The sequence below is a fragment of the Dermacentor albipictus genome, chromosome 2, assembly GCF_038994185.2.
Source record: "Dermacentor albipictus isolate Rhodes 1998 colony chromosome 2, USDA_Dalb.pri_finalv2, whole genome shotgun sequence".
NCBI classification, from domain to species: domain Eukaryota; kingdom Metazoa; phylum Arthropoda; class Arachnida; order Ixodida; family Ixodidae; genus Dermacentor; species Dermacentor albipictus.
In genome coordinates, this window is record NC_091822.1 from 1,741,596 (window position 1) to 1,758,793 (window position 17,198).

The 17,198-nt window shown below is 48.8% G+C and overlaps 1 protein-coding gene across 2 annotated transcripts in view; it reads left to right on the plus strand.

Moving 5' to 3' along the window:
- The window catches only part of rngo (DNA damage inducible 1 homolog rngo), a 178,073-nt gene that overhangs the window by 15,532 nt on the left and 145,343 nt on the right, over positions 1-17,198 (plus strand). For both annotated transcript variants that reach the window (XM_065455441.1, XM_065455442.1), the window contains one exon: positions 977-1,103. In XM_065455441.1, coding sequence (XP_065311513.1) covers positions 977-1,103 — 127 coding nt within the window. The remainder of the gene's footprint in view (positions 1-976; positions 1,104-17,198) is intronic.

The window sequence follows — 17,198 nt, forward strand, 5'->3', positions numbered from 1 at the left end:
AAAACCAAGATACGATTATGAGACGCACCTTAGTGGGGTACTCCGGATTAGTTTTGACCATCTTAAGTTCTCTAATGTGTACCCACAGTTCACAGATGTTTTTGCATTTCGCCCCCATCAAAATGCGGCCACGGTGGCCGGGATTGGATCCTGTGACCTCATGCTTAGCAGCACAACACCAAAGCAACTATGGCGAAGTCTCTCTACAGCGATCATTTGCACTCTCTGAAGAGCCCTGTGTATGCGAAGAAACATGTTTTCTCCTAATGCTCCATGTGCTTTTAAATAAACAGTGCTTCATAGTGTACTATGTAATGACAGAAACTTGCTAACTTTAAGAATACTTGAATTGGAACATCGGCTTATCGTAATTGTAATAAGTTATTCATTATTTGAGAACTATTCCATATTTCATTCGATTTGCTTCTGGCACTATTCGATTCGATCACTATTTGCACACTCCTACCAACTATGGTAGCTTGTCACTAGTGCAGATTTAGCTTCAGGCTCAAATCTAACGTGCATGTCATTTTTTGTGTGCATTTTTCCAGAAAGATGTGAGTGTTAAAATTGAGCAAACGAGCAGAGTCCGCTACGATTGCTCGAGGTGGCTGTGGTGAGCACAGTTGTTTCCTCGTTGGTTCCACGTTGCTTTTGCAAGTGCACCTGTGCTGTGCGCTGTCAGTTCAACTTTCTTTGAGAATAAAACTTCACTTATATGAAAGTAAATAGCGCAAGCAACAAGGTAGAAGAAGGCATAATGAGGGCTGATTTGCAATTAAAGTTTATTTCGGAAGTACAGTGGTTAAGTAATGCAGAATGTTATGCATCCTGTACCCACCTAATTACTGTACTGAAACTTCACTTAGTGCAGTAGACCTGTCGCCCTACATTGCATGCCTACTTGGGATGAAGACCTTGTGTGGTGTGAGTGAGTCTCCTCAGTGCTATTGTTTTATTGATGGCTGTCGTGCAGACCTGTTCACGCGGGTGCTTCGGGAGCAGCAGAAGGAGAAGTCTGACAGGGACAGGCAGCGCATCCGCATGATGAACGCCGACCCCTTTGACCCTGAGACTCAGCGACTCATTGCCGAAGAGATCAGGTGGGTGCCAAACATCCTTCGTGACTTAATGGGTGCCATTTTATGTCCTAAAGGGGCACCAGCACATTTTTTTTAAATTGTAGAGATTGTACCCCACATAATAGGATGACACATAGTGAGTATCAAGGTTGGCAGACACTTACAAGGTACATTGGTACAAGGTGGACACCAGGTAAGAAAGGGAACAGATGAGTGCAGACTTACAACTGAGCTTACTGGAAAACGAGAATCTTAGTGCAGTATTTATTTATTTTTAGTACTGCAAAGGCCCCTGAGAAGTTGTTTTGTTGAGGGGTAGATTATTTTCATACTTTAGTTTTTCAATGATGCATTTGAAGAGGTTGGGTTTAATTGAAGCACAGAGTTGGTGGGAAGGTTATTCCAGTCCGTTGGTATCTGGATGAAAAATAAAGAAGCATAGGAAGCAGTCTTGTTGTGGCTGTTGCCATGACAAGCCAGTCTCTCCAACATCTGTTGGAGAGTTTGGCTTGTGATGTCAGTTTTGATGAGCTAAAGGAGGGTGAATGGTCAGAAAAATTAATTGTACTGCACAGCCCTGCATTGATTAGTGCATGTTACAGGGAAATCTCAATATAACGAACTTCAGGGGACCTCAGTAAATTGTTCACCATTCCATACAATTGTCATATTGAAAGCCCTAAAATTAGCCATTCTGCCCATCAACCTATCAGTTCATGAGTTTGCCACCATTTGAGCTATCTATTAAAGCATTGCCGCTGGCTCTTGGCCCGTGCTGTTGCCATTTTTCGTAGACTCCGCCACCATGCACCACTGAAGCACTGTATTTTAAGAGTGACGAACGCAAAACAGACGCTGAGAAAACTACTGACAAAGGGGAAGCTCCATGTTGCCTCCAAAGTGCAATGTTTCTTTTTCTTTGTTTGTTATTCACATTTCTTAGCCGCATACACTGCAACTGTCTCACTTGAGGCAGACACCTGAACTATTGCAAAGCGCATGTGCGCGTAAACAGCATCTGGAAAGTGCAAAGTGCAACGTTGTGGCATCCATGCGAGTACGGAGGTTACATTTCTCTGCACACATAGCTAATACATTCACAGAAAGAAGGGTGAAAGAAGGACGAGACGCACCTCCGTTGCTAGGCGACACTTGTATGGGTGGAGCATGCACTCGCAAAACCTGATGCATCATCGCCTATCCATATTCTATCGCATATTCTATCCCATACGCGAAAAGCAAATCCTCGCTGCAACAGTACCTCAAAATTCAAACCCTTAGGTTGCAAGTAATACTATTACAGGAAACCCTATGCGAAACCCTTATGCTCTCAAGGTACTGCACCGTCTCAAAAAGAGGAGGGGACGCCAGGAGAGGCATCGCCACACAGTTATTAGAAAATTTGCACACATCGTTCACGACGTCCTACCAAAAAACAGTCGCATTGAGGCGATCCTAATCGAGCTCGTACCTAATCGATTCTTAAAACAAAGTGTTTTTGTACTAAACGTCTACAGTTCCCCCGCGCACTACGACCAATCCTTCCACGCGATCCTCACTAAAGCCACGTCATTGGCACGAAACTCACCGCTCATTATCGCAGGTGACTTCAACGCCCCCCACACGTCGTGGGGTTACCTCACAATCAAGCCTAGTGCAACAACCTCTCGCGCGCAATAGACAACCTGTCCCTCACCCTGGTGATGGACCACAGGTTCCCCACCAGATTGGGTACGTCGACGCAGCGCGATACTGCGCCGGACCTTACGTTACTCCGAAATGTTGCAAACTACACATGGACAAACACGCAAGAGAACCTGGGCAGCGATCACTTCGTCATACGCACAGAAATACCGAACACGACGGCCCCACCCCGATCTTTCACCCCCACAGACTGGGATGCCTTCCGTAAGTTACGGAAGGAAGATACAAATACGAAATACGTATGACTCCTTCGTGGAACTCCTCTCTGCGATAAAGGGCGACGTAACCAGAGCCACGAAAACCATACAGACGGAACTGGAAGTCCCAAGGGTTGACCCTCGCCTCGCACACTTACTCGAGGCCAAGGCTTGATACTTGCGCGATGGAGAAAGCAACGTCTCAACAGACACCTGCGCAAACGCATCGCGATTCTCAACCGAGACATAGACGAATCCTGTACGGAGCTCACAAGACTCCAATGGCACGAACTCTGTTCGGTAGTCGACGGCCGCATGCGGACAGGAGGTAAGTGGAACCTCCTAAAACGCATGTTAGACGACAGCCAAACGAAGGATAATCAAAGCCACGCGCTAGACCGGCTTCTACACTCACATAAAGGGAAAGGGGGAACGGAAGAGTCCTTCTTGGAAGAAATTGCTAAACGGTACCTTCCGCTAGGCGTCGCTCACCCCAACAATTACCCGATCATAAAGTGCGAAACCACTCGCGAACTAGACGCTGCCTTCACGGAAGCAGAAGTCCGAGAGGCGCTACACAACCTAAACAGCAGGTCTGCTTCAGGACCCGACGGTGTAACCAACCGACTGCTGCGTAACTTAGACGACCAAGCCGTTACATTACTCACGAGTGACATCAACCTCGTGTGGGAAACAGGAGAGGTACCAACGCAATGGCGCACTGCCACGGTGGTCCTCATTCTAAAACCTGGCAAACCACTTAACCTCGACAATTTACGACCCATCTCTCTTACGTCATGCGTGGGTAAAGTAGCCGAGCACGTAATTCAAAACCGAGTGTCACGCTACATTGAGGAACACGAACTCCTTCCACACAACATGGTAGGGTTTCGACCCCACTTGTCCACCCAAGACGTCATGTTACTCCTAAAGAGACAGATCTTCGACGTTAAAACAAGAGACGTTCGAGGCATCCTCGCCCTCGATCTCACGAAAGCATTCGATACCGTCTCGCACCGCTTCGTACTGGAGACTGTGGCAGGCATCGGTCTCGGCCAGAGACTTCAGGAGTACGTACGCTCCTTCCTAAAAGACAGAGAAGCCCGACGTAAGTCCGACCCCTACACGCTGGGCTCCGTCGGAACACCACAAGGCTCAGTCATCTCTTCATTACTATTTAATATAGTGATGAAGGGACTCGTAGACAAACTACGACACATCCCAAACGTAAACTGCGCTCTATACGCAGATGACATTACCATGTGGAGCCCGGGAGGCTCCCAGGGAGACATTGTAGGAGTTGTGGACAGACTTCAGGATGAAAAAAAACTTGGGAGGGTTTATTTTACATTATTTACAGTGAGACGTCAATGAACAGTCACACAGTCATTACGGGCCGGCAGCAACTCGGACGCTGCGGCCCGTGGCAAGAAGTTCGAGAGAGGTGAATCCGGCAATGCTCTACGAATCCTGGAATCCTCCTCTGCTGCTCCCGGTCTGCGTCTTTTAAACCCTTCGAGGTCTGGAAGACGTGTCATGTTCGGCCAATGGGAGAGTCCGCTCAGATGACGCCATTTTCGGCCAATGGTAGGCGCCCGTGTGGTGGTGTCACACCCGGCGGCTCCCTGCGGTCTTGCCTTGCTGACTTACGATGCTGACTTACGCGCCGTCACAAAGGGAGAACGGGGACGAAGCTTGGGCCCCAATTGTCCGAGGGCCCTCTTCAAAGGCGGCCGGTGCGACGCTGCCAGGCCTTCCCAGTACATCACAGCCGTCTTGCTTCGGGACTCACGTTACCTGGAATAGTGCCGGGCTATCCCTTTGCTTTCCGGAAGAGTCAAGCAGTGAATAGCTCCACCGGCTGTGTACGAAGTTGGGGCCTTCAACTTGTTTGCACGTGCGCTCCTCTGGAATGTGCTTTCCATGTTTCTGCGCTCCTTACTTAGCAGTGGCGCAATTCGATGTGGTCTGGGGAACTCGAAGTTGCCTCAGAAAAAGGTCCCGTATCTAACAGCTCGTCCTCGCCCCGGAAGTTCTGAATGGCCGGTGAACTCAATTCGCTTGCCATGAGGAACGCTCAAAGAACCTGCAGGGTACTGGTGTCGAGCCTCGTTTGACGAACTTCGGGATCCTGGGCCCCGGAGAACATACGTTAAACAAACAAAACAACACAGCGCTGCACCACGTGTAAGCGCAGGCTCTTCACCCCTGACTTGTCAGGCTATTACTGAGTCAAAATCAACCCTGATCTTTTTTTTTCCCCCAATTTTGACAAAGCAGTTCCAACCACCCTTCCAAACCGCTACCCATTTCTCCACGAATGCCGACAAGACCAGAGTACTATTGTTGTAGCAAAACAAAGGGTCGTTGCAAACAACAAATGAAAACAGCCGAACATAACTTATGTGGCCTAACTACACGAACAGCATGTTTCCAATCTATCGCAGTGGCGTACTTATCGCACGTATTGGTGCCACTGAAAAATCTGGTCAACCTCACCAGTACGTAATCACAAGCGCACTAGCCTTGCGGTCACTAAACAGAACGCGCACTTGTGTTGTAGGCAAACTTTTCATTTACGCTTACTCACGTTTCTTCCCTGAAAGTCCTACAGGACACGTGACTTAAACAAACAATTAAACTTGCGGGACTTAGACATTCCGCAGAACCCTTAAAATAATGCGTCTTTTAATAACTCGTTCCACGCATACTTATCAGAGAAGTCAGAATACGGCTGCCCTCAACACACACGAGCAACCCAGTCATAAATCTGCTTCCCTCCGTCCACACAGGACACGCGCTAAAGGAACTAAGGACGCTTCTCAATGCAAATGATGCACTTACTGAAAACCTATGTGGTTAACCTTAGAAAATAAAAATACGCTTATAAAAAAAATAAGGTTAACTAAAACGCATGCGCTTTACGATAGGCCTCTCAACAATAACCTTGACACTCAGGTTACTTACACACACACAAAAAGGAAAGCCTATGTACTTATTAATGAACACCTCCTGATACTACATGTTTACAAAAAAAACGCCTCTTTCAAATCTTGAGCTTCTCAAACAAAACATAAACAGAGCTCATACCTTACATATTGAAAGGAACTTACATCGCGAAAATTACCAAGTGCTCAAAAATAAAACAAAACAGAATGTTTTACTTCTACGGGAGCTCTGTTTGCCTCCCGTTCCAAACGTTTATGTCTGACTCATACTTTGAGCCGTACCCGAGGTAGTCGCGGTTTGAAAGCTACTCTGGCTGCCGAGGAACAACAAAAGGGCTGACTCGCTATCAGCTCCCCCAAGACGTTACGGTCTCCTGCCAATTTGCGTCCTGGCGCCCCGCTTCCCTCACAAACTCGATTGAATGTCGCTACTCCCCACCTGGTCTCGTCCTGCCACCTTGCGCTTCTTCGTACTGCACGCTGAGCTTTGAAAAGAACTACGGAACGACGAGGAGTTTAACTGCCCCGTGCCCTTTGTCCGTGCAGAACATGCTTTGCGGTCCCCCTTTGACCAGTGGCTCGAACGTTTTGGATGCGTCAACATCGTCCGTGACGACCACACCTTTTTCCTTGCGCCCTGCCCTTTTGGGTTTCTCGCCATCTTTGGCGGTGCTACATTAGTTACCGTCTTTCGGTCTTTACCGCGCTTCTTTTTACGGCGCTTTCTCTTTGCGCTCGCTTTCATGTCGCCTTCTCGTGCCTCGGGCTGGCCGGTACACATTTCGTCGGCCCGGATCGGTCTCTTACCCACACAGTCTGAGTGATTTACATTTAAATCTACTCTGACTTTGCCTCGACTTGCGGACAGCCCAACCGACTCTGGAACAATGCAGCAGGCTTTACTCGAGTTATGCAACTCGCACTCTTGCGAACTGCCCTCTACTGCATTGCCCAGCTCACGCTGTGCATCGGCACACTGCCCGTTGGCATCGATCGCTGTCTCACGCGCACAGTCCGAATGATTAACAACGGAATCATCCCTATCTAGGCTATCTAGACTGGCGGAGAGCCTCACCGATCCCTGAACAATGCAGTTGTTCTCTCGTGAACTACGGAGCTCGCCATCCCGAGAACTACTCTCAACTGCATCGTCCAGTTCGCACTTCACTTCTGCACGCAGATCTGGCTCTACATGGGTGCTCGCGTCTGTCGGGTCAGCAGTACCCTTTTCTTCTCTAGCAACCTCGCTAACATTACCAGCGACGCACACGCTCGGTAACTGTGCCAATTTGTTCGCAGCTGGCCTAGCTATCTCTACAGTCATCTGTTGGCACAGCACTTCGTCGCTCTCCTTGCGGCCTTTAACGGCCTCTGTTGCCACTAAGGCATCGTTAGCAGCTAGCCTTTTCCCTTCACTTATGAATCTGCAGCCAATCTCACAGGCACTACTCTTCTCGTCAGCTTTTGGCGAAAATCCGCTCGATGCTGCCTCATTCTTTCGCTCTGTACTACCTACAGAATTCTCAGACAGCCGTTGTCTCTGTGCCATTAACTGATCACAATACTGTATCTCTTTGATCAGTGCTGCCTTCTCTCTCTCATACTTTTGCTCATGCTCACGCTTACGTTCCTGATACTCACGTTCGCGTTGATTCTCACGTTCGTGACGCTCACAGCTAAGAGTAAGTTCTTGAAGCTCACGCTTCCGTTCATTCTCGCGTTCTTCACGCTTACGCTCACTCTTACGTTCACGACGCTCTCGCTCACGTTCATGACGCTCACGCTCCCATGGTTCCTGTATCACCTCCCAAGCAAGCTCAATGCTTTTGCCATCATTGCCACTATCGTTAATCGCCTTTATGATAGCTGGCGTTTTCATCCGTTCGTCCGCCTCAACTCCCAAATCGTCGCACACCAACAACAAGTCTAACCTCGTCAGCCTTCTAAGATCTATGGCAGCTGCCCCGACAGGTGGTTAGAACTGTTTTCCTTAATTTGTGCAAACACACAATGCAACAAACTCCCGATTCCCAGAACTATCAAAATGAACACACAACATTTGAGTCTGGCGAATCAAAAGGAAAAAAAGCACGTGCTCACTTACGGTTGCAGCACCCTGCCATCTGGTTCATTTGTCCGCTGTTCCCGGTTCCTCCGGACTCCCTGGGTCGAAGGCTCGCTCTTCTTCGCCACTCCCAGTTTCTTCGGACCTCTTTCGACGAAGGCTCTCTCTTCTTCGCTCTTCCCGGTTCCTTAGGATCTCTCTCGACGAAGGTTGATCCGTAGCGCTGCCACCAGCTGTTGCATTCGGAGGCGATCCCACCGCTGCCACCAGTTGTAGGTGTAGTGGACGGACATCGGGATAAAAAAAAAAACTTGGGAGGGTTTATTTTAGATTATTTACAGTGAGACGTCAATGAACAGTCGTACAGTCATTACGGGCCGGCAGCAACTCGGACGCTGCGGCCTACGGCAAGAAGTTCGAGAGAGGTGAATCTGGGAATGCTTGTCGAATCCTGGAATCCTCCTCTGCTGCTCCCGGTCTGCGTCTTTTAAACCCTTCGAGGTCTGGAAGACGTGTCATGTTCGGCCAATGGGAGAGTCCGCTCAGATGACGCCATTTTCGGCCAATGGTAGGCGCCCGTGTAGTGGTGTCACACCCGGCGGCTCCCTGCGGTCTTGCCTTGCTGACTTACGACGCTGACTTACGCGCCTTCACAAAGGGAGAATGGGGACGACGCTTGGGCCCCGATTGTCCGAGGGCCCTCTTCAAAGGCGGCCGGTGCCACGCTGCCAGGCCTTCCCGGTACATCACAGCCGTCTTGCTTCGGGACTCACGTTACCTGGAACAGTGCCGGGCTATCCCTTCGCTTTCCGGAAGAGTCAAGCAGTGAATAGCTCCACCGGCTGTGTACGAAGTGGGGGCCTTCAACTTGTTTGCACGTGCGCTCCTCTGGAATGTTCTTTCCTTGTTTCTGCGCTCCTTACTTAGCAGTGGCGCGATTCGATGTGGTCTGGGGAACTCTAAGTAGCCTCAGAAAAAGGTCCCGTATCTAACAACATGGAGCAGGCATTACAGTCTGCCCTAGATGCCACGTAAGAGTACCTGTTAAACACAAGAATGAAACTATCCCTAAAGAAATCGAAACCATTACTATTTCGCAAGTCTTGCCAAGGAGTCCTCTACCTAACACTTCTACACGAACTTCCGCTCGCACTACACACAAAAGACGGACAACAGATTCCACGAGTCAACCACATACGCATTCTTGGGCTCCTAATCGAATCCACCGGATGCCACGGACACACGATCAAACACTTAACCGCCAAAACCGAAAACATGATCAGACTCATCCACAGAGTCTCGGGGCGCAGGAAGGGTCTCTGCGAAGATAACCTTCTGCACGTATACCACACGTTCCTTATGAGTCACATTAATTACGTCGCCTCTGCCCACAACTGGACGAAAATAGAACACACTCATGAGCAAGAGCATCAAACAGGTCTTGGGAATTCCACAAAGAGCAAGTACAGCAAAGGTTGACCAGCTAGGCATGCACAACAACATCGACGAAGTGATCGAGGCTCAGACTATGGCACAAATACTCCACCTATTCTCGTCCAAAGCCGGTAGGCTAATCCTAAATGAAGCCAATGTCTCCCCTTTTCCCTATCTCGAGCACACGGTTACCCTACCGAGCGAAATTAGAGACAAATACAAAGCCTCACCGTTTCCCAGAAACATCCACCCACAACACAACGTGGGTAGGCGCCGGGCCCGCGCCCACGCGTTTCTCGACCGCATCAACACGGATCGTGAAGCCACCGCATTTGTGGACGCGGCCCAGTACGGCAGCACATCCACTTTCGCAATAGTGGTCGTGGACGGCAACAGAACGCTACGATCATCTGCATCGGTTAAAACAAGCACCAGCGCTAAAGCAGAACAAATAGCCGTAGCTATCGCCATGGCAGACCCCACATTTACTTATGTCTTCACGGACTCGCGTGCCGCAATTCAGGCCTACGAATGCAGCAACGTATCTAAAAGCAGCGCATATACTACTAGCGAGATCAAAAGAGAGCAAACGGTGCCTCTCCTGGTTCCCCGCTCACATGGGGAAAGACATTCACCCGCAAAAAGCTAACCTCAATGAAACGGCCCACGACCGTGCGCTAGAACTTGCCCGCCGCGACGGTCTCACGGCCTCTGAGGGGCTGGACATTCAGTTTAATGACCCGCTGCTCACTTACCAAGAAATCACCTCCCACTATCGGAAAGGCAGAACCAAATTCCCGCTCCCACAGGCCAAACTCGAACGCGCGCAGGCGGCCGCGTTTCGAATGCTACAAACGGACTCGTATCTGTCACGAGGCCTACTAAGTCACTGTAATTCAGAAATCCCGGCAAATTGCCCAGACTGCCCAGAACTTTATTGCTCACTCTCGCACATGCTATAGCAGTGTACCGCGTTACCAAAGGGCCCTCTCTCCTGTGAGCTTGAATGGGAAGAAGCCCTCAAAAGCCCGGACCTCAAATTCCAACTCAAGGCCGTCCAGAGGGCCCAAGAACTGGCGGAGCGTCACCACGTTCCCGTCCCGACTTGGGCGTCGCCTACGGTTTCTGCCGGAGGAGTTTCCCGCGTGGGATCTCCAACGGATTGAAACTCCTCAGGACTTCAATAAAGTTCTTGACTGACTGACTGATCCCATATTCTTTTATTACGTGCCATCTCACATTTCCTGAACCTATGCACCGTACCATCTGCTTTCTGTGCCTTATTGTCTGCTAGCCTACTGTTTCAGCTGCCGTGAAGGATACACGGAAATCTAAGAATCCCCAGATTTCATAATAGTGCGTACTACTGAGGCGTTGTTAACATGACAGAAAAACTGGATAAAGATCGTTACAGTCAAACCTCGATATATCGAACATGGATATATCGAATTATTACGTATATCGTACACATTCAATGTTACCTGGAAAATTGCATGCATTTTTAGTTCTTTATTTAAAACGGGGTCGGACGTAAAATTTATATATCGAACTCCGCCACCCCAGACCACATGTGCTCTGTTGGTAAGCGGTGAGCTTTCCTGCAACACCCTCGAAGATAGCGGTGGCGCGATGGGCGTTCCCGACTGTTGCACACTGTAGTTGCGCACATTGATTGCGTCGAGGGCGCCATTTGAACGTAGCAGATTATGTACGCGATGGCTTGGCTAGTTCGACAATGTCTACGACACATTGTATTTGCCGCACTGACTCGTCTGTGGTGCCATGCTCTGTGCCTGCTGCGCCTCACAAGGACTGGCGGTTTGCGCAGTTTGCATCCACAAAGACGTGCAACGGTGCGGGCTCACTCGGATCACTTATAGACGCCCTGGCAGATGCCACTTAAGACTTTGTTATTGACAGTGTTTCATATGCTTCGATTGACGGACATGGAGATCGCAGCAGAACTAGTGGCCAAACGAAGACGCTGCCGAGGTTGATCCCGCAAGCACTGATGCTGCTCCACTCCCGACTTCAACTGAGGCTGTAGCCGCAGGGGCGTCTGCATCAGCAGGCGTTTGGTGTGTTGCGACACCACATACCCGAGCACACAAGGGTTGGACCCTCCTGCATGTAGCGTCGCGTGTCTGGGCAAAGGGGGATCCTGGGGGTTGAGCTGATGCTGGCTGTATGGACCTTAAGGCCCTCGCAACACACCTCTTCAGCCTCTGCTTCACATAAACGGCACCTCCAGACTGACTCACCTGGAGGAAATCGGCAGTCGCCTTTTCCTGTCCTCCTCTCCAATCTTCGTCTTTATCTCAGACTCTTCCATCTTTCCAGTCTTCTTTTCATTTATTTTACCTTCCTATTTTCTGGGTGGCAAGAATTAACCTTGTGTAATATATCCAGTTTTGGGTGTATATATACAGTGGAATCTCGTTGATACGATTCTCACGGGCACCGAAAATAAAAACGTATTATCCAAAAATCGTATTATCCAAAACGGACTCCAAAAGATCGCGAATAATACATACTTGGCACAGAACTTGCTTTTATTAAGGGGGGAGGCTACCCTGGAGACCGAACTTTCTTATTTTTTAAGATATCCAGATGAAACTTTCAGGATATGTTCACACCACCGAACTATGAGGAACTGCAAAGTTTCATGAAGATATGTTTATTAGTTCCAGAGTTATTGAGGTTTAACTAGGTGATTCATGTATATGCCTGAGGAAAAGCCTGGAGAAATGCCAGGACATCGTAGGAAGCTGAAATTCACTGTGATGATTCCTTGATAGATATCCCAGGGGGCTAAAGAGCCCTTTTCTTTAATTTCCCCTCCAAAAAATTTTAAGACAACTTTGAATTTGATGTAGCCAGTAATGACCACATTCATCAAAAATTAATTGCTTATTATAAATTAACTGCACCAACTTTCAAAAAAAGAAGCCTGTTACCCCCTGGCAAAGTCACTCAGGAACAGAATAAAAAAAACGGCATACAAATCTGAAAAGCGGTTCTTGAGATATCGCCTTCCCTAGCACCACTACTAGCGAAAAAATACATTCCGAGAAAACAGGCCTTAAAGTTGAACACGTGTTTTTTTTTATTAGAAAGCTCCTGCGGAGCTTCTAATTAGCTCTTGCGGCTCCAGGCACACTCAGTGTGTCGGATTTTCGACTGGCGACAGCCGAAAGCACAGTTTCGCCGCTGAAAAGCGTCTACGCAGTCGGCACTCGCTGCGGAAGATAGGAAGTTCGATGCTCGTACAAGACGCATATCGCGCTCCCGTGCACCGAACCTCTGCACTGTCTTGGGCTTTGCCGGCATCGCGTGCAGCGAAGAACTAGCGAAAAAAAAAGAAAGCTGAGCAAATAATCTAAAAGATAGCGCTAGGCGATGAACAGCTCGAAAGCAGGCGAGCAAGGGACGCGAGCGCGCCATCACAGGGAGGAGCCGCCGCCGCCCGCGCAGCAGCCAATGGCAGGCGCGCTTTAGCCCGCGGGATTTGAGCAGCCGCCGCCGCCGGCGCAGCAGCCAATGGTAGGCGCGCTTTACCCCGCGGGATTTGAACGCGCTGCTCCGGCCAATCAGCGCTCCGCATCACATCGCGGAAAAACGCCAATAGCGCCTCAACCGCGCCGACGATGCGGTTCGTTTGGTGTGCGAGCTTGCGAAAATTGCTCCCAGAGGCCGCCACACTGCTGCAGGCGCTGCGCAGAAGCACGGCCGGACTCTAGCCGAGCCGAGCCAGGCCAAGCCTCGAGCATACAAAGCGCGCGTCGCCGCGTCTTTAGTCCGCCGTGCCTGTCGTTTCGCTCGATGTTAATTTCAGTAGCTCTGCCCACCCGCTTCAAAGGACTGGCTCTGATGTTATCATCATACAGAAGACGTTTCCGGGATCGTATTATCCAAACCGACGTGGAAATACGATCGTATTAGCCGTACAAAAATGCATTTACCTCTATAGGGCATCGGCCGGGAACGAAAAAAAAAACGTATTATGCCGAAAAACGTATTTAGCCGAATCGTATCAACGAGATTTCACTGTATTAGGTTATAGTGGGAACGTCCCGCTGGCGTACGCAGAATATAATTTTTCTAATCCTGTGATGTCCCCAGGTTGGGCTTCGAGGTGGGCGGCGGGCATTCCTGCCGAATACAGTAATGCTGCATATGGCTTCTAGTTTCCCCCCACTCCCTGATCACACCCTGAATACGGGCTGCACCGATGAAACATTCAACTTTCTGATGAAACCAAAAGAAATATTTCCCAAGTACCATGTAATACATAGCCAACATGAAACCAAGACAGTTCATACAATATCCCCATTTGTTGTTGCAAAATGTCTGACAGAAGCAATCGGCTCTGGTTACAAAGTAACTAAGATGGGAAGCAGTGAACTTCTGGAAGTGCTTGACAAGCTTCAATACAGCAAACTAACAAAACTTGTTGCGTTTGGTGACATTCCTGTCTCTGTAGGCCCCCACCAGTCAATGAAAACTGTGCGGGGTGCCATTTTTGATGACAACGTCCTTGAACTCAGTGAAAGCGAGCTGTTGGATGGATGGCGAGACCAAAGCATGGTAAAGGTGCAACAAATTAACTTAAGGCGCGATGACAAAAAAATTCCAACAAGGCATGTAATAATAATGTTTGGAACAAGTGAACTGCCTGATTCAATAAAGACTGGATATTGTAACCTTCGCGTACAGCCGCCAATTCCCAGTCCGCGCCGATGCTTCAACTGTCAGCGTTTTGGGCATGCGTCCCAGAGCTGCTGAGGGCATGCTACTTGTGTAAAAGGTTGATGTAAAGACCACACTTCAGGCAATTATGTTTCTGCAACCCACTGTGCTAACCTGTGCTAACCTCGCCTATTTGCGATCGTGCCCGTCATAGAAGAAAGAAATAATTGAACATTAGGCCTAGCCGCTTCAACCAAACTTTCTGCTGTTCCATGCTGTGTTTTTCATTGAAAGGATTCGCTGCTGTCAGTAATGGTGCCGACCACGGTGTTAGAAGTACAGGTGGGACGGAGCGCCGTCGCCGTGCACTCGCTGCGTTGAACTTTGGTACCTCCGCTCCATCACGCCACCAGATGGCAGGAGTGGTCGCAGGGCCGACAAATCGGGCGAGCCGGCTCCTATTGCGCATTTGTGGACGAGCGGTCCCCGTCAAGTCGAAGCAGTTGGTGCCACGTTGCGCCCTTGTTTTCATTCTTTTTGTGCGACGACAAGCTGTGCTATTCGTGTGAACAAGCCGTGAAATTAGTATTAGTGTTGCGAAAGGTTTAGAGTTGTATTCTAACAAAGGTACACCGGGCCTTGAAAATGTCAAAGGCACCGTCGATTTCACAGTGCGAATTAACAACCTTTTTGATGCCATGAATTGCAGACACCCTAAGGAAGGTCTTAGATTAGGCGGAAAGGATTTTGAAGTGCTGGAATCCTCTCTACAGTGGCTTAATGATTGGGAGGAAGAGGTCAAGGCAGGACGAATTCTCCCTCAAAGTTTTCTCTCACAAACTACAGCTGAGGGCTTGCGAGTGACTATTCTGTCGACAATTCAGCTCTCAAACTACTTGTTAAAGAAATGTGATTTCAAATATTTGTTAACTGCAAAGTTTAACCAAGACGCTCTGGAAAAGTTTTTTGGTGTACAGCATGCTATCCATTTACAGTCTCGTAAAGGCACCTAAGTACGGAAATTGCCAGTTACTGCCCAGTGAAGAGCCACGTCTCCTCAGCTTGTCTGATTTGACGTCAGCTTTTGAGGAAGATGTGCTCAGTCAATCACTTTGGATGAGCTGAAGAGTAGGCTTGACGGATTCGTGCAAGATGGCATTAAGTGCGATGATGTATTTGACTTTGTACCTGCATCAGACAGCATCACCGACTGCATAATTTACTATCTATGTGGGTTTCTGTGTAGGAAAGTCCTAAAAAACACAAATTGTTCACTGTACAAGCTTGGATTGACTGCAACAGGTGATCTATCAAGAGCTGAAGCAGCTCTTGTAGTTTTGAAAACAAGAGGACGACTGACACACCCAAATGCTGCCCTATTTCATCTTTTGAAAGAAACTGAAAGAAAATTTCAGAAGCACGCTAGCGATAAGCAAGCGTATGACTTAACTATTGACTTTGTGTTAGATAATTACAACCTGTCATTTCCATGTCAGGAACATAAAGTAGCTTCATGGCACAAGTTCTTCACTACTATGTAGGAGTGTGGATGTGGCAATATTGCAAGCAACTCAAAAAGATTGAGAGCAACAAATCTCAAAAGTTGCGCAAGCTTTCGAAACTAGTCCAATGATGTTGCTGCCTCAAAGTTGAAGTCATAGTTTTTGTTTTTCACGTGTGTTTTCAATACTACTCATATTTTTCACGTGTGTTTTTCATGTGTGTTTTCATACTACAGTCAAACCTCGATATATCGAATTATTGCGTATATCGAACACTTTCTATATCACGTGGAAAATCGCATGCATTTTTAATTTTTTATTTCGAACGGGGCCGGATGTAAAATGGATATATCGAACTCTGCCGCCCCAGACCAAGTGCGCTCTGTTGACAGGAGGCGAGCTTTCCCGCAACACTCTCGAAGATGGCGGCGGCGCCATGGGCGTTCCAGACTGCTGCGTACGACAGCTCCCACATCGGTTGCGCCGAGGGCGCCATTTGGACGTAGCGGCGTACACACGCGGCGGCTTGGAGCCAGCCACGGCCGGTCTGGGCCGGTCTCGAGGGGAGCGCGCGCGCTCCCCGGCCGTGAGCCAGCCCGGCCGCCTCAATCACGCACGCCCGCGCCCCCGCCGTGCGCGCGTGATCGAGGCGGCCGTGGAGCCAGTTGGAGCGCTTTGTCGGTGCTGAGCCACACAGCATGTGCATTGAGGACTTCGTTGGCGGTAACGACAGCACCGGAACAGTGGCGGAGTTAACAGACGTGGAGATCGCGGCAGAAGTGACTGCTGAGTGGCCAAACGAAGACGCTGCCGAGGCTGATCCAGCAAGCGCTGATGTTGCCCCGCTCCCGACTGCAACTGAGGCTGTAGCTGCTTTGGCCGTTGTACGCCGCTACTGCGGCGCAATAGAAAGCACTGGACCGTCTCTTGTGGACCGTTTGGACTATGTTGAGGACGCCGTGGTCAAGCACGCGGTTGCCAATATGAAGCAGGCTACGCTGCTTCAGCACTTTCAGTGAACGAAATAAATACTTTGTTTGAAGCTTCATGTGAGTATCTATTGCGCCACGATTGGTTCATTGATTGATTTGTGCTAGTTTCTGACGCGTTTTCTACGGGATTTCATATATCGAATTCTGGCTATATTGAACTATTTTGCGATCACCGCGCTGTTCGATATATCGAAGTTCGACTGTACTCACTTCGCTAAAATTCACCGTTTTAAGTGAAACAAGCTAGCAATAACAAAGGTTGTATTCATCACGCATGTTTTATGCGTAATCAATGACCGCTAATTGCTTCGAATGTCCGAGACAGCAATCGACAGTACGTTTTGCTGCTGTAATACTGCGGCCAATACGTTATTTTTGTCTAACTAGGTAAACATTACTTCGACAAACAAAACTAACTTCTGTCATATTTCAATGCGACTTATTCATTGTCATATTCCTAAATGCACGATTTCACGTGTCCAAATGCGAAGACATCCCCTATCGCAAACATTCGAGGTGGTGAATTGACATATTGAACAGATATCTATGGCTGTATCCCCAAAATATCGTATTTGTTCACCCTTT